This window comes from Malaclemys terrapin, chromosome 11 (assembly GCF_027887155.1).
Source record: "Malaclemys terrapin pileata isolate rMalTer1 chromosome 11, rMalTer1.hap1, whole genome shotgun sequence".
Classification (NCBI taxonomy): domain Eukaryota; kingdom Metazoa; phylum Chordata; order Testudines; family Emydidae; genus Malaclemys; species Malaclemys terrapin.
The window spans coordinates 22,573,143-22,594,706 of NC_071515.1; the positions used below are offsets into that span (position 1 = coordinate 22,573,143).

A 21,564-nucleotide genomic window follows, 5' to 3' on the forward strand; every position below is an offset into this window, starting at 1 on the left:
GAGAGTGAGGGATCATCTTTCAGGATAGGTTGTCGATCTTTGATGATGCGCTGGAGAGGTTTTAGTTGGGGGCTGAAGGTGATGGCTAGTGGCGTTCTGTTATTTTCTTTGTTGGGCATGTCCTGTAGTAGGTGACTTCTGGATACTCTTCTGGCTCTGTCAATCTGTTTTTTCACTTCAGCAGGTGGATATTGTAGTTTTAAGAACACTTGATAGAGATCTTGTAGGTTTTTGTCTCTGTCTGAGGGATTGGAGCAAATGCGGTTGTATCTTAGAGCTTGGCTGTAGACAATGGATCGTGTGGTGTGTCCTGGATGGAAGCTGGAGGCATGTAGGTAAGTATAGCGGTCAGTAGGTTTCCAGTATAGGGTGGTGTTTATGTGACCATCGCTTATTAGCACAGTAGTGTCAAGGGAATGGACCGCTTGTGTGGATTGGTCTAGGCTTAGGTTGATGGTGGGATGGAAATTGTTGAAATCATGGTGGAATTCCTCAAGGGCTTCTTTTCCATGGGTCCAGATGATGAAGATGTCATCAATGTAGTGCAAGTAGAGTAGAGACATTAGGGGATGAGAGCTGAGGAAGCGTTGTTCTAAGTCAGCCATAAAAATGTTGGCATACTGTGGGGCCGTGCAGGTACCCATAGCAGTGCCACTGAGTTGAAGGTATATATTGTCCCCAAATGTGAAATAGTTGTGGGTCAGGACAAAGTCGCAAAGTTCAGCCACCAGGTTTGGAATGTAACTAGTTCACAAAACTGGGGGAGGGAGGTGTTGGGGAAATTCAGGGGGGGTGTTGGGAAATCACTGAATCACGATGGTCTCTTCTGACCTTAAAGTCTATGAGTCTGTGACCAGAGCATGGTGGGAAGGGGAGGTGAGAAAGGTACCATGGGGTCTACAAACCCCACATAAAACACAGGCAAGAAGGGGTTAAGAACCCTTCCTACCTGCAGTCAGCAAAAACTACCCCATGCTGGCTCAGCTGTGGAAAATGTCAATTATGAAGAGACAAGCCCACAGCTGCTGTAGCTAATGAGGGGAAGCCCAGGTATAAAGAGGGAGGAACAGGATGAGAAGTGGCAGATGACCTTGGGACTTGAAGAGGACAACAATTCTCTGTGCTTGCACCAGGCTGCCTCTGAGACACTTATAACCCTCTCGAACTGCAAGGGAGGTAGACAGAGATGATAGCCCTGACAGCCAAAGGTTTTCTGACTCTTATGTTTATAGACTCTGCCTTTTTTTTTTATTGATTTGATTTAAGTCAGTGTTGCCCAGGCTACCTTGTCCATCACTGCTGACAAGAGGGCAGGAACTTCTATAAAAGTTTTTACTGATAATCAGGTCAGAAAGAGGCCTTGGGTGAAGTAGAGGTTGTATTCAGTAGCTGGAGGACTGGGTTGTAACCAGAGGTGCTGTTTTTCCTGACTGATTCTGTGTTTATGTAAAAACGTAGTGGTTCCTCTGTTTGAACCTGTGCACAGCAAGGCCTCAAGCGTAAACCTGTGCAGAGAAATTTTGTTGGGCCAAGGACTCTTTATGCATTCCAGTTTCCAGAGAGAAAGAAATAAAGGGAGAAATTATGGGAGGAAGAAGACATGCAAGGAGTAGAAAGAAATGAAAGCAGAGATATAGGTAGGAGCGAGGAAGCAGAGTTAAAGTTGGTTAGCAGACCTTACCGCTGAATTTCCTAACTAAGAGTCTCAAATTAAGGCTGAATTAATACAGCTGTTTGCATTAATAGACCTACTAGTTAAAAACAACATTAACTAGTTGTAAGGATAAGATTTTGTCCCGGCGGTAATGGATTCCATTACTTTCAGAAACTTCCATGATATTTTCAGCTTCAGCCCTGTGCCCTGAAGCGGGACGGCTAGAGCTGTCAGCCAGCAGAGGCCCTGGAGCTCTGAGCCGCTGCAGGTGATGAGGGTCCTGGAGCTCTGAGCCGCTGTGGGTGGTGGGGACTGTGGAGCTCCGAGCCGCTGAGGCTTTTGTGAATTTTTGTTTATTGCCCGCGACCTGTCCGTGACTTTTACTAAAAATAAGCATGACAAAATCTTACCCTTAACTACTGGTATTGGCAAAATCCCATTCACATAAAGTGGACTGATGGTTTGGGCACAGCATTTTTCTTCCACTTACTTTATATTTGCCAACGAGAGGGTGTCGGCCCCCTGTGATTAACATATCATTCCCCCGGTCCAGGATAAAACGAACCGCACGACCAGTTCTAAATTAAAAATGTAAAAAAAGGGGGAAGGAGGGTTACGCTTCAGACAAAGTTACAGACGCTACTAAAAGGATGGCTATTTCCCAGGGGCCCAAATCTAGCAGAGCACAAAGGATGTGTTTAAATTTAAGCATTGACTTAAGTGCTTTGGTGAACAGGGATGGACTGAAGCACCTGCTTAATTTTAATGGGATTACTTGTGCATAAAGTAGGCACTATTTATATGCTTTGCTGGGTCCAGACCCATGACATAATCTTCTTTTCCCTTTTTGAAAAACAATGAGTTAACTAAGTGCAACTTTCTTGTGTAGACACTTATTTTGGTTTTAAGAATGCCTTATATCAATTTAGCTCAAATCAGTAAGGAATCAATATAGGCTAAATCAATATAACACTCTTAAAACCAAAATGAGTGTGTCTGCACCAGAAAGTTGCACTGAGTTAACTAAATCAATTTTGAAACTGATGTAGCAAGGTCAGTACAACCCCTATGTGTGGAAAAGGTCCCCAATCTGACAGGTGGGTAGCTCCCCATAAGCTTGTCAAGAATTTTGAGAGCATTTCTGGCTGACACCAGTCTCAGCTCTGTTTAGATCGCATCGCCTCAGCCCAGCTTATAACCCTTCAAGAGTAGAGAGTAAAATAAAACTCACTGACAGGTTTTTGTGGCTTGTTAGCTAGTATAGTGGGAGCACCTCTGGGAAGGGAAGGGACCTGGTGGGTAACTATTATTCCTCCCCTTTTCTCTCTTACAACAGGTAGCCACACTTACTTGTTTGCTGCCACTGCAGCAACACATGCCAACAGACCAGCTTTCCCTACTTTCCCACCGAAAGCTCCACCGATTCTTTTTACATGGCACATGATCCTATTGGCTGGAACTCCTAAACATGAGGCCACCATTTCCTGTAAAGTCAATATCCCTTTTTTATAACATTGCAATTTTAAAGGGACCCTGTCAGCTCAAATCTGGCCCAAATTTAAGTTTTGCAAAAAAAGTTTATAGAAAAGACCAAGCTATGTCTCCATGATTTTCTTTCTAATTCCCATGGAAACATCTATTTTTCAACAAATAAATACCCCCAAACATTTGCACCCAAATACTGCAACAGAACCTGAAAGTGAAACTGGCTATAGACAATTGTCCAAGCTGAGAGAAATGCAGGAAGTAAGCAAAATCCATAATAAGGACATTAGATTTTTTAAATGTCTGGTTTTAATAATCTCAGCCTTATTAGTCACAGATGAAGAAATGTGATTGACAGTGTCCCTCATTTATGAAACACAGCCAAGAAAGAATGCAGATTTTTGTTATCAGTGATATAAAAGTAACACACACAGAAAATGGGAGCTGAACAATGGGCAAAATACACCTAATACAAAATCTCAGCATTTTGTTCAAAATGCATTCTGCTTCACAAGCCATATGTGTAGCTAAGAAGAGACAATCTGCTCTACTAGGTTTTAGCCCAGACATGAAGAAGAGCTCTGTGGAGCTTGAAAGCTTGTCTCTTTCACCAGCAGAAGTTAGTCCAATAAAAGATATCACCTCACCAACCTTACCTCTCTCACGTTAGGTTTTGTGAATTTCCCCTTTATATTTCTGGCAGTAGGCAGTTGTCGCCACCCCAGCTAATGCACGTACAAAGCACTGAAGAAGATGGGAGTGGAGCATGCTTAGCACTTCATAGGGAGAACTCTGTACCTTAAAGGATCGTGCCCTAGAGCACAGACTACTTTCAAAGGGGACTGAAGGGCTTTTACACACTCCTTACCTTGGTGCCAGAGAGATCAGTGCACAGCTGATGGGTCAGCGGTGCTGAGCTGGCATGCTACTGGTGTAGTGGAGAGCAATGGACATTGGATAACCCAACTGTGTAATTCACATGTTCCTACTGCATCATAAACAGTTTAAGATGGATTTTCAAACCACACACAAAGAGCTATACTGTCAAGTCTTTAAAGAATTGCCTAAAAAGGCTCTCCATTACCTGGGTAAGTGCTGGATGCTGGGTTGACACATACACGTCCATTTCTTTATCCTCTCCTTTTGGCACAACAAGTGCGCACTGAGTCTCCATGTAAAAATGTTCCTGTCCCCCGATGTGGATCTCTCCTGTTCCAAAGATAAAGACACAAGTGTTGCTGATAGGCTGGGGGGTAAAAAGGGGAGGAACGAGGAGGGTAGGCCAAGTATGCACATTACACAAAACCTAAGACTCAACGTACTTGATCAACACAATTGCTGGTGCTACTGTTGTTAAGGTGCAACCAGGCAAGAGAAACCAGCTGCAGCAGGTGCAACATCTAGCATAAAAATATGAGCCAAACTCTCTGCTGGTGTAAACTGGCCCTGCTCCATTGATATCAACAGAACTGTGCCAACTTACACTACCAGATAATCTGCCACACATATTGTCAATATCAAGCTAAGTGTCTTGAGTCTGGGATGTGGAAGGCTTGAGAGTGCTGACAGGATCTTGAGCCAGCTTGTGTTAATCAAATCAGACGTGGAATACAGTAATTTTTCTGCGGAAGGGAAGTGCTATTCGTGGTTGTTCAGGATCAGCACCAAACAAGCCAGGTCTGATGCTGGGGAAGAAAAGGAGAAATTTGTGGTTGAAAGGAAACAGACTAGCAAGAGGGTAAAATCCAAATTCTGCAGGACATATGTCAGCTGTTGTTAGTCACCTGATTGGTTTCAATCGAGCTATGACAGTTTACACCAGCTGAGGATCTACGCTCTGCAACTCCAAAGCCCCACCAAGTATTCTGGATCAATATTTCCATATCGTAGATCGTCACTTTTGTATCACAGTAAAACAGAGACAGGAAAGTCCATGGTAAATAATGGGAGGATTATATTTTTTCTCATAAATTAATCAGATAGTAGTGCTATACTGGTGTTGCATAGTAGACACAGTACATCATCAGTTGCACTTAAAAGGGACATGGGAAGGAGCAATTTAAGTGCCACTCTTTGAAAGTCTGTCCCTATAAATTCTGATGAAGATTTGACAATTTCCATTTTGCCCAGATCCATTTGGTTAGTATCAGACTTCAAACTGGCAGAAGCTCTCATAAACCTCCCTCCATCCACTCAACACATTCTGCATTTTACCTTCAAGTATTTGATCAACAGTTTCAAATGCTTCATCGACATTTCCTTGTTCTAGTCTTCTTTGTGGCTCAAAGAATGAATTGTGCTTTATAGCCTCCTGCAGTGGTGGAAAACACACACACAAGTTTGAGAATTTTAAATATTCTCTTTGTTTCCACAGCATTTTATTATCAATATGATTGCCGTGCACCTTACATAAAGATATGGGGAACTGGGTACCAAAGAGTTATCAGACTACTAAATTCCATCACAGTATTCCAGAAGTTTAGGATTTTATACATTGGACAAGAAAATGTTGCTGTGACTCAATCTTGCATTACTGATGACCTCTGCTTTCCTACAGAATGCTAGTGCAGAGGTATTTTATTAATTACACTGGTCTACAATTTTTGAGAAGTCGTCTGCTTCAGAGATAAAATGTGCTATTTATTATGTATTTTGATGTGCTGAATTCAAATATGACAATTAAAACAACTGATTGGCTACTGTTTCTAAGATATTTAAGTTTTTACATTTTATGTCTATGTATATTGTGTAGATAGTAGAGTTTTAATCATAAATTGTAAACCTAGGTCTTTTCATGTGTTTATGGTTGCTTTACATGATAATATTTTACCTGTCCTGTTTATATAGCACTTTAAAAATCAGCAAAAGGGTTATATAAATAAAATTTATTCTGAAACAAAAGGCAAAAAACTATTATGTACATAGTTTAGTCCTATTCAGTGTCTACTTGGCGCTTCTTGGTTTGTCTCTTGTATTCATTAAATGGAGCATCTCTTGTCACTGTCCAGCAATAGTCTGCAAGCATTGATGGGCTCCATTTGCCCTGATAGTGTTTCTCCATTGTTGCAATGTCCCGGTGAAATCGCTCACCGTGCTCGTCGCTCACTGCTCCGTAGTTCAGTGGAAAAAAATCTAGATGAGAGTGCAAAAAATGTATCTTTAGTGACATGTTGCAACCAAGGCTTTTGTATGCCTTGAGGAGGTTTTCCACCAACAACCTGTAGTGGTCTGCCATGTTGTTTCCAAGAAAATTTATTGCCACTAACTGGAAGGTTTCCATGCCGTCTTTTCCTTGCCATGCAGTGCATGGTCAAATGCATCATCTCAAAAAGTTCATGAATCTGAGGACCAACAAAGACACCTTCCTTTATCTTAGCTTCACTTAACCTTGGAAATTTTCCACGGAGGTACTTGAAAGTTGCTTGTGTTTTGTCAATGGCCTTGACAAAGTTCTTCATCAGACCCAGCTTGATGTGTAAGGGTGGTAACAAAATCTTCCTTGATTCAACAAGTGGTGGATGCTGAACACTTTTCCTCCCAGGCTCCAATGGCTGTCAGAGTGGCCAATCTTTCTTGATGTAGTGGGAATCTCTTGCACGACTATCCCATTCGCAGAGAAAACAGCAGTACTTTGTGTATCCAGTCTGCAGAACAAGCAAGAGAGCAACAACCTTCAAATCGCCACAAAGCTGCCACTGATGTTGGTCATAGTTTATGCACCTCAAAAGTTGTTTCATGTTGTCATAGGTTTCCTTCATATGGACTGCATGACCAATTGGAATTGATGGCAAAACATTGCCATTATGCAGTAAAACAGCTTTAAGACTCATCTTCGATGAATCAATGAACAGTCTCCACTCATCTGGATCGTGAATGATGTTGAGGGCTGCCATCACACCATCGATGTTGTTGCAGGCTACAAGATCACCTTCCATGAAGAAGAATGGGACAAGATCCTTTTGACAGTCACGGAACATGGAAACCCTAACATCACCTGCCAGGAGATTCCACTGCTGTAGTCTGGAGCCCAACAGCTCTGCCTTACTCTTGGGTAGCTCCAAATCCCTGACAAGGTCATTCCGTTCACCTTGTGTTATGAGGTGTGGTTCAGAGGAGGAGGATGGGAGAAAATGTGGGTCCTGTGACATTGATGGTTCACGACCAGAAGTTTCATCCTCTTCCTCTTCCTCGTCTGACTCAAGTGAGAATGATTCTGGTGCATCAGGAACTGGCAGTCCTTCTCCGTGGGATACTGGGCGTATAGCTGATGGAATGTTTGGATAATGCACAGTCCACTTTTTCTTCTTTGACACACCTTTCCCAACTGGAGGCAGCATGCAGAAGTAACAATTGCTGGTATGATCTGTTGGCTCTCTCCAAATCATTGGCACTGCAAAAGGCACAGATTTCCTTTTCCTGTTCAACCACTGGTGAAGATTTGTTGCATAAGTGTTGCAGCATATGTGTGGGGCCCACCTCTTGTCCTGATCTCCAATTTTGCAGCCAAAATAAAGGTGATAGGCTTTCTTAACCATAGTGGTTATACTGGGCTTTTGTGATGCAAAAGTCACTTCACCACAAACATAGCAGAAGTTATCTGCACTGTTCACACAAGTACAAGGCATCTCTGCTCACTTTGGCTAAACAGAAATGTGTCCCTTTGCAAAATCAAACACTGACAAATAAGAGAGCATGACACTGTATGATTTCTAGAGCTGATATAGGGCAATTTGTTCAGCAGAGTGATGTAAGCTTCGTTATGATTGCATCATCCATGACTTCTTGGAATAACATGATGCAATTCATATCATGTATGACGCAATACCAGCTTCAGATTGCATCATTCATTGTTTTGCCTAAAAAGCAAGTACTGTCCAAACCCAGTCATAGATTTATTCATAGATCCAGTCAAAGATGTATTTTAGTCATTTCTGGTTTAAATTGAGATCCCTTCCCTTTATAACTCACTTATCCTCCGCCATTCCCAAGTCAAGGGTCATATACTGACCCAATAGCATATCTTGAAAACTAGAGCCAATCAACAATTTTAAGCATAATTTTTGTTCTCAGTGACCCAGAATTAGTAAAATTTGACTACATTTATTTCAGAAGCATTTTGGCTGTAGAGCAGTGTAAGTTCTCCAGCAGCCTGTTTCTTTCTTTGCCTCTCTGTAAATGTTGATTATTATCAATTGAAATACTTTTTTGCTGGTCTGTGCATGGTGGAATCGACACCAACGTTTACTGATAAAAAATCGAATCCTTCCAAGCCTCACTACGACCTCCCTGTTTCCCAGCAATTGTGTGGCTGCAGGAGTGCCAGCAATGATGCAGTCTGGCTCAGCCAGTGTTGCCACAGGGTTATAAAACCCTGTTCTGTTGAGCAAAGCAGGGCTTCATGAGTCAGTTGGAAAACCCCCTGAGGATGGTCTACACTTGCTCTTGTCAGAGGGTTTCAAAGTCCATGGAGGTTGGACATCTAACTCCGTAGTTACTTTTGAAAATTGCTCCCAATGCTCTAGCTGGTGCTTGGGCAGCTGGAAAAGAGACACTGGTTTCTAGTGTAGACAAAGCCTTGTGCCCTAGGAACTGCACTGAGAAGTCAGTTCCGTTAGGGTAGCAAACAGTTGTGTTGATAACTTATCACTGCAGACCTGGGTCACAACCACTCCAGCAGCCTGCCGGCTCCTGCCAGTCCCTGAGCCGTGTCGCCCTTTTCTGCTCCCCATGCTTACTCTGCAGGTTCTCTTGGGATGGTTCTTTTCCTTGGCAGAACTTGACTTTGTGACTGGCCCATTTCAGCCTGTTGCTCTCTCCAGATCTCCTCCCTTAATTGGAAATAACGCTCATGTTTATAATTCATCTGCAGGTGATAATTAATCCCGGCCCTGAGTTCTGCAGCAGACAGTCTGGTTAAGAATACCTCACTCGTTACTGCCACATTTGCGGCAATTGCAGCGCTATTGGGAGCGGTGCATTATGGGCAGCTATCCCACAGAGCACCTCTTCCCATTCTGGTGCTGTGGGTAGGGGGCGTGGGTGTGGGGCATTCTGGGTCCTGTCCCAACACCCTGTGATGCATCGCTTTGCATCCCAAAATCCCTTTGTTTCCATTCATGTTTGGCGCCATCTTTCAACTGTTTCTGTGCAGCACGATCTGTCTGCGGGAAATGGAGTCCGAACTGCTGAGGCGTATGCTGACTTATCTCGCCAGCACGTCACGTTTGGCTGTCGAACTATTCCTTAAGATCCAAAGTGACAGTGAGGAGTCCGACGATGCTATCGAGCCGCGTAACGCATACGACACAAAATTGCTTGTGGCATTCACGGACATGCTCAGCACCATGGAATGCCACTTTTGGGCTTGGGAAACAAGCACCGAGTGGTGGGATCAGATCGTCATGGAAGTTTGGGATGACGAGCAGTGGCTGCAGAACTTTTGGATGAGAAAAGCCACTTTCATGGGACTGTGTGAGGAGTTCACCCCCACCCTGCGGCGCAAGGACACGAGATTGAGAGCTGCCCTGCCAGTGGAGAAGCGGTGGCTATTGCAGTCTGGAAGCTGGCAACTCCAGACAGCTACCAGTCGGTCGCAAACCAGTTTGGAGTCGGAAAGTCGACCATTGGAATCGTGTTGATGCAAGTTTGCAAGGCCATTAATCGCATCCTACTCAGAAGAACCGTGATTCTGGGTAACGTGCAGGAAATAGTGGATGGCTTTGCACAAATGGGGTTCCCTAACTGTGGAGGGGCGATAAATGGGACGCACATTCCTATTCTGGCACCACCCCACCTAGGATCTGAATATGTTAATCAGAAGGGGTATTTCTCTATGGTTCTCCAGGCGCTTGTGGATCACCGTGGGCGTTTCATTGACATTAACACAGGCTGGCCTGGAAAGGTGCATGACGCACGCATCTTTTGGAACACTTGGCTGTTCAGGAAGATGCAGGCCGGGACTTATTTCCCAGAGCGGAAGATCACGTTAGGGGAAGTTGAAATGCCCTTTGTGATCCTTGGAGATCCCGGTTACCCGTTAATGCCATGGCTCATGAAACCCTACACAGGGAGCCTTGACAGCAGCAGGGAACGGTTCAACTACAGGCTGAGCCAAATGACTGTGGAGTGTGCCTTTGGCTGTTTAAAGGGCCGCTGGTGATCTCTGTATGGGAAGCTGGACTTGGCCGAAAACAGCATCCCCGCGGTTATATCCGCATGCTGTGCCCTCCATAATATTTGTGAAGGGAAGGGTGAAAGCTTCACTCAGGCATGGACCTCCAAGGTTCAACACCTGGAGGCTGAATTTGCACAGTCAGAGAGCGGGGCTATTACAGGGGCCCAGCGCGGGGCTGCAAGGATTAGGGATGCCTTGAGGGAGCAATTTGAGGCTGAAAATCAGCAGTGAAGTGCAGTAGTTCCAATCTTTAGGGAATCAGTGTCTGCTAAGCAGACAAGCAGACTTGCATGGCCTGTTTATTTCCTGGGCTAAGGAGTCTTTTACTTTATGCAATAATAAAGAATGTTTTCAAAGCCAAAAAATCCATTTATTGAAAAGAAAAAAAAAATTATTTATTGAAAAGAAACAAGGGGGTGGGGTGGGGAACAGTACAATCACAGATTCGCGTATGTCCTGTCTGGTGTGCTGTGCAGTGAGTGCTGCATTTCAGGACAGCTATACTGCATGGTGATGGGGGTTGAGTGCAGAGGGTAAGGGTCGTGGTTTTCAGGGCTGGGTGGTGAAGATGCTGGTGTTGGAGGCAGCGGGTGGTGTGAAGAACACGGAAGTTGGGGAAAGTGGGTTGGAGGTGACAATGGGGCACAACGGAAAGAGTTTTTGGACAAGGGCTGCAGAGGGGGGTGGCGTTTGCGTTTGCGGTACTGCTCCTCTTTCTGCATGGCTACGAGCTCCTAGATAGTGTCTGCTTGGCGCTCCAGGATGCTTATGAGCCTATCAGTGCTTTGCCGCCGATGCCCTGCGTTTTCCTGGCGGATCCTGCTTTCTCTCTCCCTCCAGTTCTGTGCTTTCTCATTCTCTTTAATAGATTGCCGCATCACTTCTTGCAGCATGTCTTCTTTGCTTTTTCGTGGTCTCTTCCTGAGTCTTTGCAGTCTCTGAGCAGGCGATAAGAGGGACGGCTGAGGTCTCAAGGTTGTTGCTGCTGTATAGGCAAAATGCAACATTTAACAGAGGCAGCATTGTTTATACCAGACAGAGTAATGATTCCCCCCGCACTTAGGGAGTAGAAAACACACAGGGTCTACACAATAGCATAATTTTCCCGTCCGAAACAGAGCACACATATCCCACGGCAGCCTCAAAATGGTGAGTAAGGGGGACTAATTGTTTCAGGGCTGCACTGTCCTCTGGGTTTCTGTGCCTTGGGGAGAGCCAACATCTTCAGGGGGCAGCTACACTGAACACTGTCCCAACATTTTCCACAGGAGTTCGTCCTGGACAATATCTCGCTGCTGAGGGTGATCTGGGAAGCAAGGGAGGGTCTTCTACTGCAATGCAGCTTCCGCCCTGGCCCATATGCAGCTTGCCTGTGTGCAGCAATGGTCCCTCCGCCCCTCGTGGCACAGTGGCGCGGACACGTTAGCCTGGCTGGGACAAGGACCACGGTGGCTCTCCCAATAAACCTGCACAAGCGCATTGCACACATTCTGGATGAGACATTTGAGGAGATTACCGAGGTCGATTACCACGATGTGATAAACCACATCAATGCACTATTCCGCATCTAGGCATGCATGCCTAACCCTCCTCTCCCAAAGAGCCCGCACCGAAAAAATTCCTTCCCGAAAAAAACCCGCTTACCGGGAACCTGCTCTTCTGTTTGTCCTCCACCAAGTACCAGTCGCTGCGACTGGCTACCTTCCTCCTGGCTCGAGAAGAGCTCCTGGCTGCATGGCTCCAGGGATTCCGGGGTATCTCCATCCGGTCCACCACCATCACTCCTGTTTTCCTCCTCCTCCCCACCCCCCACACCGGCTCTGAAGTGTCCATGGTGGTGCTCGGAGTGGAGGTGGGGTTAACCCCAAGTATCGCATCCAGCTCTTTGTAGAATCGGCAGGTCGTGGGGGTAGCACCCGAGCGGCTGTTTGTGTCACGGGCTTTGTGGTAGGCATTCCGCAGCTCCTTCACTTTAATCCTGCACTGCAGGGCATCCCGGTCATGGCCCCTTTCCATCATGTCCTTTGATACCTTCCCGAAGGTATCGTAATTCCTACGGCTGGAGCGCAGCTGGGACTGGACAACTTCCTCCCACCAAACACTGATGAGGTCCAGCAACTCGCCATTGCTCCATGCTGGGGCTCACTTGGCGCGTGGAGGCATGGTCACCTGGAAAGATTCGCTGATAGCACTCCACACCACGCCGGGCTGAGCAAATAGGAAGGGGATTTTTAAAATTCCCGGGGAATGTAAAGGGTGGGTCACATGGTTGGTTACCTGAGGCCAGGGCAGTAGAGTTTGAACTGATGACCAGAGTGGCTAGAACAGGCACTGTGGGATACCGCCGAATAATTCTGGAGGCCATTCACAGCGCATTGGGCGGCCACACTGGCGTGGCAGCGCAATACTCGCTATTCCTCTCGGGGAGGTGGAGTACATGCAGCACTGCAACCACGGAGATACAGCGCTGCAAATGCCTTGCCAGTGTGGACGGGGAGTGAGTTACAGCGCTGGGGGCTGCTTTACAGCGCTGCAACGCGCAAGTGTAGCCAAGGCCTTAGATAGGAATAGTCAGCATGGACTTTGCTTCTCAATGCTTTTCTTCTCCTGATATGCAAGCCAGTCTCTATCACATCAGGGGAGCACACACTTCAGTCAAACTCCCCAACAGTAATGGCTACTCTAAACAAAGAGAAGTTCTCAACTGCCACATAACAAAGCAAGTCTCTAATATACAAGTTGCTAGGAAGAATGTCTGTCTAGGCAGTGTGGTCTGAACTAGGCTCTAGTATAAGTCAAAATCCGCCCTGTACTTCAACCCACTGAGATCTGCGAGAGGCTGCTAATATTTTATTTAAGCAGTGAAATGGGGGAGAACAGGCCCCATTTACTTTTAACCTGCCCCTATTTATAGGCAGAGTTCCCAGATCAGGAATTCTGAATTGTTGTCATTCACTGGGTAATTCCAAGAACTGCTTTCCTGGAGCAGTTGGTATGGCCTGAAGAGAGAGCAAGAACACATCATAATCCCATAAAGGAACAGGCAGGGGAATCCTTAGATGTGAAAGATCCCTGTTTGTTACTATATGAGGAAGTGAGGATCTTCCTTAAGAACTAACTAACCAACCAAGTGCAAGTGGAAACTTGGCCAAATTCTGCTCTTTTTACATTGACATCATTGGGGATGTACTAGTATAAGTGACAGCAAAAATTTGGCCCTTAGTCCTTAAAAAGAGAATCCAATTAGTCATACTTCACTTGTTATAAAAAAAATAAATAAATAGCAAGTGAAGAGTAAACAGCTGCTTTCCCTGCCCAAGATAAGTCTGTGAAAAAGCAAGAAGGATGAGGCTAATTATTACCTCAACAGTCAGGATCACTGGCTCCAGATCTTCATACTCTATCTTCACTTTTGCAGCTGCTTGTTTGGCATGAACATCTGAATCCGCAACCACACCACAGACAATCTGACCCACGCAAATTACCTGCGAAATACAGTGGAAATACTTCCTGTATTCAAATGATCCCCAGGTGTGCTTACTGAAATTCTGGACTCAAATAAATAGTATTCACATTTCTCTTTCTAATTTTTGTTTTGGTTTAACCCTTTTTATTTGCTATAAACCTTCCCCTAAACCAATACACTAGTAGAACTATCGATGTTATTTGGGAATCAAGCACAGCATTTTCAAAAGTCCCTAAGTGACTTAGGTTCCTAAGTCCTATGGACTTCCCATGAAACATAGGTTCCCAAGGGCCTGAGTCACTTCTAAAAATGAGACTTGGGAGCCTACGTGACTCAGAAAATATCTACACTGTGATTGTAGGTGTGAGTGTATCACGTGTAGATATATCTGAACTGACTTCAACCTACCTAGCTCATGCACCAATAGCAGTGAAGCCACAATAGCACAGACTTAAGTCTAGCTAGCTGCCCAAGTAAATACCCAGTGTGGGCTTGTGCAACCCAGCTCACACTAAAGCCCATGTTGCTATGGCTTCACTGCTACTGGTGCTCACACTAGCTAGATTAAAGCTAGCTTGGGTATGTCTACATGTGCTGTGCTCAGCCCCTCATTCCCAAACTGCAGTGTAGACATACCGTCAGGTGCTTTAGAAAAGATTACCCTATATCCTGACTAGTCTGATTCATCTGATTTAAAGAAGTATGTCACAGAGTTCGGTTATTTTGATACTTAGAAAGGAAACGGAAAAAGAACTAAGAAGTTGCCCCATAGAGCAGCCAAAATAATTCCCAACATACACATTCTACAAAAATTCAAGAGTCAATATTGTTCCTGTTTAGTTTAATTATAAATCAAGGATCAAAGAAAAATCATAGCTACTGACAGACACTTATCTTGACAGACACTATACCTTATCTTTTGCAAATATAATCTCTGGATCACTGTAATAGTAGAACTCGTTTGTGGCTGGGACATCCCGAGCTGTTATAATATCAAACACTCCTGGTGCTTTGAGGGCCTCTGATGTATCAATCGATCTAGGGGGAAAGTATAAAGTAGTTAGCGCCACACACTGTTGCACGTGAAGTAAGACGATACAATATATGCATAGGTAGCCTGTGACACAAGACTCTGCTCTCACACAGCTCTTTGTGGAAGCTGCTAGTCACTGTCTTTATTCTCCTTAGAGATAACAAGATTGGGTAGAGGGAAGGGAAGGCTGTTGGTGAGCTGTTTCCCTTCCAGAAAAGGCTTGCTTTGTAATAAGCAAGTCACTGTTCCTTTCCCCCATTAAGCAGAATTGTGGTGGAGAGGATGGCAGTGGCCCATTTGCTCCATAGAGGAATATCACCTGTGAAACAACCAGCCCCTTGCTGTGCACTCCAGCTCTTTTGGTAGAGACAGAAAGAACTCTGTTTGGTCCCATCCTCTACAAGGTATGCCTTTCTCCCAAAGCAAGAGAGAATCTTGTATTATAATGACTGAATGTTAAAAACAAATATGGGTGTTGTAGTCTGTGGGAAGAGCTCGGATGCTCTCTCACTTGTTTGACTCTACATACGTATTCTGCCTGGATAGTATATAAATCAAACCAAGGGGCTTCAGACCAAGATTTGTATTGGTATTATCTAAATACCAAAAGTTTTGTTAACCCTGAAAATTTAGGTACCATCTCCTGTCTAATGACAATGCTGAAGAAATCATGTAATTAGCACACAGTGCTCCGATGAAATTATAAATTAGGACAATAGCGTTAGGTCAGGGATTTACTGGTGTAGTTCTGAAACACAAAAGAAGGCTGGGTGTGTCAATCTCTTCTGCATTAGAAGGAGAAAAGATCTGTGGCATAGAGTGGTAGAATCAATAATGCAACCAGGTTACTTGATGACAAGTACAAATATTTAGGACTTATCTACACACAGCAGATACGTTAGTTTAATTAATGGGGTAATTTTAGTTAAACTCTAGATTGGTTTTAAACATGTTTTATAACAATTTAGCTTGCACCTGTTAACAAACAGTTAAAGTGCTGAAAACCAGGTTTAAACGGATATGTGTGTCCAAACTGCATAGGTTTAACTAAATCAGTGCAATCTTAGGGCTTGTCGTCACTACCCGCCGGATCAGCGGGCAGTGATCGATCCAGCGGGGGTCGATTTATCGCGTCTAGTCTAGACATGATAAATCGACCCCTGAGTGCTCTCCCGTCGACTCCTGTACTCCAGCTTGGCGAGAGGTACAGGCAGAGTCGACGGGAGAGCAGCAGCAGTCGACTCACCGGGGTGAAGACACCACGGTAAGTCGATCTAAGTACGTCGACTTCAGCTACGTTATTCACGTAGCAGCAGTTGCGTAACTTAGATCGACCCCCCTCCCCCCCCCAGTGTAGACCAGGCTTTAGTTATACCAGTGCATCTTTTGTGAGGAGTTCAGGCCTTACAAAGATGCTGAGCTGGTATTCAGATTAGTATTCCATCATCAGAATGTTCTGAGTGTCTATCCTCTGTTACAAAGCAGAGTGGCTGAGATTTTCAAAGCAATCTAGGGAAAGCCATTACAAACGTTGACTATCTCCCCTTGTAAGTACTCTCACACTTCTTATCACACTGTCTGTACTCGGCTAGCTTGATTATCACTTCAAAAAAGTTTTTTTTTTTTTTTTTTTTTTTTTTTTCTCTTAATTAATTGGCCTCTCAGAGTTAGTAAGACAACTCCCACCTGTTTATGCTCTCTGTATGTGTGTATATATATCTCCTCATTATATGTTCCATTCTATATGCATCCGAAGAAGTGGGCTGTAGTCCACGAAAGCTTATGCTCTAATAAATTTGTTAGTCTCTAAGGTGCCACAAGTACTCCTGTTCTTCTTTTTAGGGAAAGTTGTGCATCTAAACACCCTACACTGCTCTGAAAATCTCAACCAATGCTTTCATGGTTATACTTTTCTTTCAGGCATTTATGCACTTACACAATCTTTGCATGGGCTCTGGAACTGGTTATCACAGCCAGGAAGAGCTCTTCATCCACAGCACGAATGTCATCGCAATAAACAGCTTCACCAGTGGCGTGTTTTATACCACCCTGGTGCATGATGGGACGTCCTACTGGATCCCTGGGAAGCTGCTCTGGGTTTACTTCCTGCTTAGTAAAAAAAAAAAACCAATCCCCAGCCCAAGAAAGGGTGTCCTTCTATTAGAGTCTGAAAATCTCTGTTTAACAGCACCTATTTCTGGCATAATATTATATACAGATTAGGCTGGAGCATTTACTAAACTGCTGACCCCCAGAGGTCACTTTAATCCCTCCTATGCAATCTTTTCCAGAAGTCTACCCATTTTGTTTCTAGTTTCTCCTGATTTTTTTCTATATTTGCTATGTCCTTTATGACACAAAGTAGCCAAACAGTGTTCAAGAGGATGATGTGTTGTCTTATTGATAGATACAGTGGTGCTGTAATAATTTTCTGAATTATTCTCAAGTGGCTTCTGTTGTGTATTTCATCTTTTTGGCAATACAGTGCAGTGAGCTATTCATAGTGACTCCTGGATTTCCCCCCTGAAAGCTTACAATTAATTCAGCACTGCTCAGTATGGACAAGCAGTTTAAATGTTCCTTCCAATGTGCATTCCCTCATAACTGCCAGTGAGGAATTTAATATGTGACTGCATTGCCTATTAATTTTATTTTTCTAGGTCCTCCTTGAGAAATATTTTTTTGCCATCAGCAAATGTTATCATGTACTCATTGACCCGCCTCTGCCCCTCCTTTCCAGTCCATTAATAAACATCCTGAACTACTGATCCCACTGACTCCTCACTACTAACCTTTCCCTATGCTGAGAACTGGCTATTTATTCATATTTCCGAATCCTCTTTCCCCCTACAGTCTCCAATGCACAGACAGTTTGATTAACCTCTCCTCCCTCCAGTAGCTCCCTCTCTATTTTCTTTTTAGTCAACTGTCTGCTACTGGCAATACGTTGAGAAATGACAGTTTTAATTAGATGTCTCCTACCATGAACCTGATTGTTGGACTCCCCAAACCAGCTCAACTGTCCTCTAATGGAACATTACAATAGTCTTATCTGAATAAGTACAGATCTTTCAGTACTTGCATTTAATTACCTGCTGTTAATAGATTAAATTGCTCATATTACAAAGTAAGCCCAAGTCATAGTCTACAGATTTGCAGAAGATAAATACTGACAGCAGTCCACTGGCTTGCTTAGAAATCACTCATGCAACACAATGCTGAATAATCTGAATAATAAAATATGCCAACTTGTATTGCTTAGTCGCTGCCTGTTGACAGGCCGCTGGTGGTCTCTGACACCTTAAAACGGAATCCAAGACATGACTATCTGGTGTATGGAAAGCAGTGCAGTCTAGTGGCTGGCAGCACAGGACTGGGACTCAGGAGAATTGAATTCTGTCACTCCCTGCTGGGTTGACCATGGGTAAGCCGCTGCACTTGTTCCCCTAATCCCCACCCTTTGTTTATGTAGATTGTAAACTCTTCAGGGCAGGGACTGTCTACTACGGCCTTGTCTACACACACAAATTGTAATGATTTCACTAAATCAGTTTTCCAGGTGCACCCCGCCTGTGAGCAGAATCTGAAAATCAGTGTAAGTGTCCCTTATAACAAATTAGCTGGAAGTTGATTATCTTAATTACATTGATATATGATGCTCTAAAACTGATTTTAGAGTATCCACAAAAAGAGTCTACATTGACTTAACTAAATCAATCTACATTATGGTAAATCAGCTCAACTTGCCTATGTAGACAGGGCTTGTGTGTTTGTACAACACCTAGCATAATGGGGTCCCGATCTTGATAGTGGCCTCTAGGAGATACTTTAATACAAATTAATTATAACGGGTTTGCCATTTCAAAGACAGCTCCAGGTTCACTGAGGAATCAAAGACTGCAAACAGAAAATGCAGTGAGACTAACACAAGCACTAATAAATCAGGTGCTATCACTGCATTGAAAGGAAATGTGATCTCATTTTTATTAGCACATAAACCCATGCAGAGCAGGAGGTCAAATGATGGTTCTCTATCAGCCACTCTTCTCCACATACTTTAACATGCCACTAAAAAAGAGATTCTATTTCCTTTCAGTGCTGTGGTGCCTTTTTGCTTATCAGTGTGTGCTATATTTTCTGCCTGTTGGACATCTTTGGTTCCTGAAGGGACATGAAGTTGTTTGTGAATTCTAATTCTAATGAATGGGGGATGTGATATGGCAGCTGTACCATTTTGCTGTCACTTTCTAACGGTTGCTGTTCTACTCTTACATGAGCTTAGTGGGACCCAAAAAAGGATTTGTCATTTATATAGGAAAGATTATCCAAAGTTATAGCAAGGATCTAAAAATACCAACAAACAAGTAGTTTCAGAGGGGATTTAAACTCTCATGCTTGAGGGCATATGTTAATCTCTAACTACTGGGGGATAGTGTTTCCCCTGTGGGGGGCTCTCCTATAACTGCCTGCTGCAGAGTTTCTTGCACCATCATCTGAAGCTTCTGGCACAGGTCACTGTCAGGATACTGGACTAGATGGGCCACACTGATCCATCCAGTATGCAATTCTATGTTCCTACATGCAATGCAGTCAGAAGTACATCTTAGGAGCAGCTCATCAGCCCATTTACCACAATATATTAATATCCTGTTGCAAGTTTCTAATAGCTCATCATTCACTACAAATGAATTTCTTGAACCGACTGAAAAATCTTCTAAATCTGTAAATGGCTACATGTGACACCGAGTGGAGCTCTGTGCTTCCTGGAAAATCTATGAAAAGGAAAGCTATTCCTCTTGTGAAATGGGGATGACAAGTTTGTCTACAATGTTAAATTTTATAAGCAGTGTGAAAGCCAGTGATGTATGAAGACAAACAATTACTTAAGTTTCTCCCTGTTCAAACATGTTGTGATAATGAAAATACTAATGAAACACTGACTCTGACCTAGATTTGGTTCTATATTAAAAGAAATGGTTTCAACCCTTGTGATATGTTATTGTTACAATGAGGTATTTTTTCTGCAGTTGTGTAAGCCATCAGATGTTGTTGTTCCTGACTTTGCTCATGTTTTAACAACGAGAAAAGAGCCACAGTCATTCTTTGTTTTTGCTAGAAAACTGACTTTAAAGTAGTATACAACTTACTATGCCTGATTCTCCTCTCACTTTATACTAGTAAGAACCATGTGTTTACTGCAATGAAGTCAGAGTTATACCAGCAGAGAATATGGCTCTCTTCTGTGTAATTTCACATCAGGGTGACCAGATGTCCCGATTTTATAGGGAAGTCCCAATTTTGGGGTCTTTTTCTTATATAGGCTCCTATTATCCCCCACCCCCATCCCAATTTTTCACATTTGCTGTCTGGTCACCCTATTTCACATGAATATAATTTTGTTTAAGAGCTATTGACAATAGCACATTATGATAGAATAATAGATTCTTCAAGCACTTTGCATCCTCCTCCTTCCTCTTTTTCCCCCCTGCTACCTCAGATTTTCAGATTAATACTGGCTTCTTTCTATCCCTACATCACCACTGGTACAAGAGCCTTCTCTCCTGTAGCGACTACCTCTTGGAATAGCCTTCCTATATCTTTTTGCCCCATCAATGCCCTACCTCATTTCAAATTTCAACATCTCTTTCCACCAATTACCTTTGCTGCTTAATTTCTCTTCCCCTCTGTTATTTATTTGATTTAACTCTAATTGGAACATTTTAAGATACAATCTTATATTAATACAGCAGACATGTTTTCAGTTGTCCATTGGTTCCCGTTCCCACTGTCATATAGGGTGTAGCCCCAGGAATAATGCTGCTGTTTCCAGATGACCATCACTAGAGCTGGGCATGAATTTTTGGACTAACATTTTTAATCTGAAAATGCCAATTTGTCAAAACCAGAACTTTGCAAATTTCCTGGTTCAAAAGAACTTTGAGGGAAAAAAAAGCTTCAGAATTGTCAAAATGGCCTCTTTTGTCATTTTCTAAATGAAAAGTTTGATTTTTCAGTTTGAAATGACTTTTTGTAATTTAAGTTAATTGATAGGAAACAAAAATGTAAAAAAAGTCAAAATTAAAATGAAACATTTTGATTGCCTTGATACAAATTGGTTTTGGATTTTTGGTTCATGAAAATTTTTGAGATTTAGCCTTTTTGTCCCGATTTGGGATGGGAAAGCAGATTTTGAAATCTCAAAAATGTTTGCAGAACAGGAAAAAATTTTCTGCACAAGGACATGAAGAATAGCTCTCTGCTCCCCTCTGCTGCTAAATTTTACTTGAACACATGATAATCTGTTCAATCACATATAGAAGAACCTCAGAGTTATGAACACCAGAGTTACAAACCGACCAGTCACCCACACACCACATTTGGAACCAGAAGTATGCAATTAGGCAGCAGCAGAGATAAAAAAAAAAAAAAAAGCAAATACAGCACAGTACTGTGTTTAATATGAACTAGTAAAAAAATAAAGGGAAAGCAGCATTTTTCTTCTGAATAGTAAAGTTTCAAAACTGTATTAAGTCAATGTTCAGTTGTAAACATATGAAAGAACAACCATAATGTTTTGTTCAGAGTTACGAACATTTCAGAGTTACACACAACCTCCATTCCCGAGGTGTTCATAAATCTGAAGTTCAACATCCTCAGTGCTTTGCAAAATCTGTATCTGGCCTTCACTGCTTGGGCTCTTCTTGTATCTTAATTTTTAACAGTGTCTTTTAAACTGAAGGGCAGTATTAAAA

General features: G+C 43.2%; 1 protein-coding gene across 6 annotated transcripts in view; it reads right to left on the minus strand.

Moving 5' to 3' along the window:
• Nucleotides 1–21,564, minus strand: part of LOC128845542 (aldehyde oxidase 1-like) — an 87,699-nt gene that overhangs the window by 37,781 nt on the left and 28,354 nt on the right. For 3 of the 6 annotated variants that reach the window (XM_054044341.1, XM_054044339.1, XM_054044342.1), the window contains exons 17-23: nucleotides 16,749–16,921; nucleotides 14,691–14,817; nucleotides 13,676–13,798; nucleotides 5,354–5,450; nucleotides 4,224–4,348; nucleotides 3,005–3,138; nucleotides 2,145–2,232 (exon numbers count right to left, since the gene is read on the minus strand). In XM_054044341.1, the coding sequence (XP_053900316.1) occupies nucleotides 2,145–2,232; nucleotides 3,005–3,138; nucleotides 4,224–4,348; nucleotides 5,354–5,450; nucleotides 13,676–13,798; nucleotides 14,691–14,817; nucleotides 16,749–16,921 (867 nt within the window). The remainder of the gene's footprint in view (nucleotides 1–2,144; nucleotides 2,233–3,004; nucleotides 3,139–4,223; nucleotides 4,349–5,353; nucleotides 5,451–13,675; nucleotides 13,799–14,690; nucleotides 14,818–16,748; nucleotides 16,922–21,564) is intronic. The other 3 variants (XM_054044340.1, XM_054044343.1, XM_054044344.1) reach the window with 2 other exon arrangements.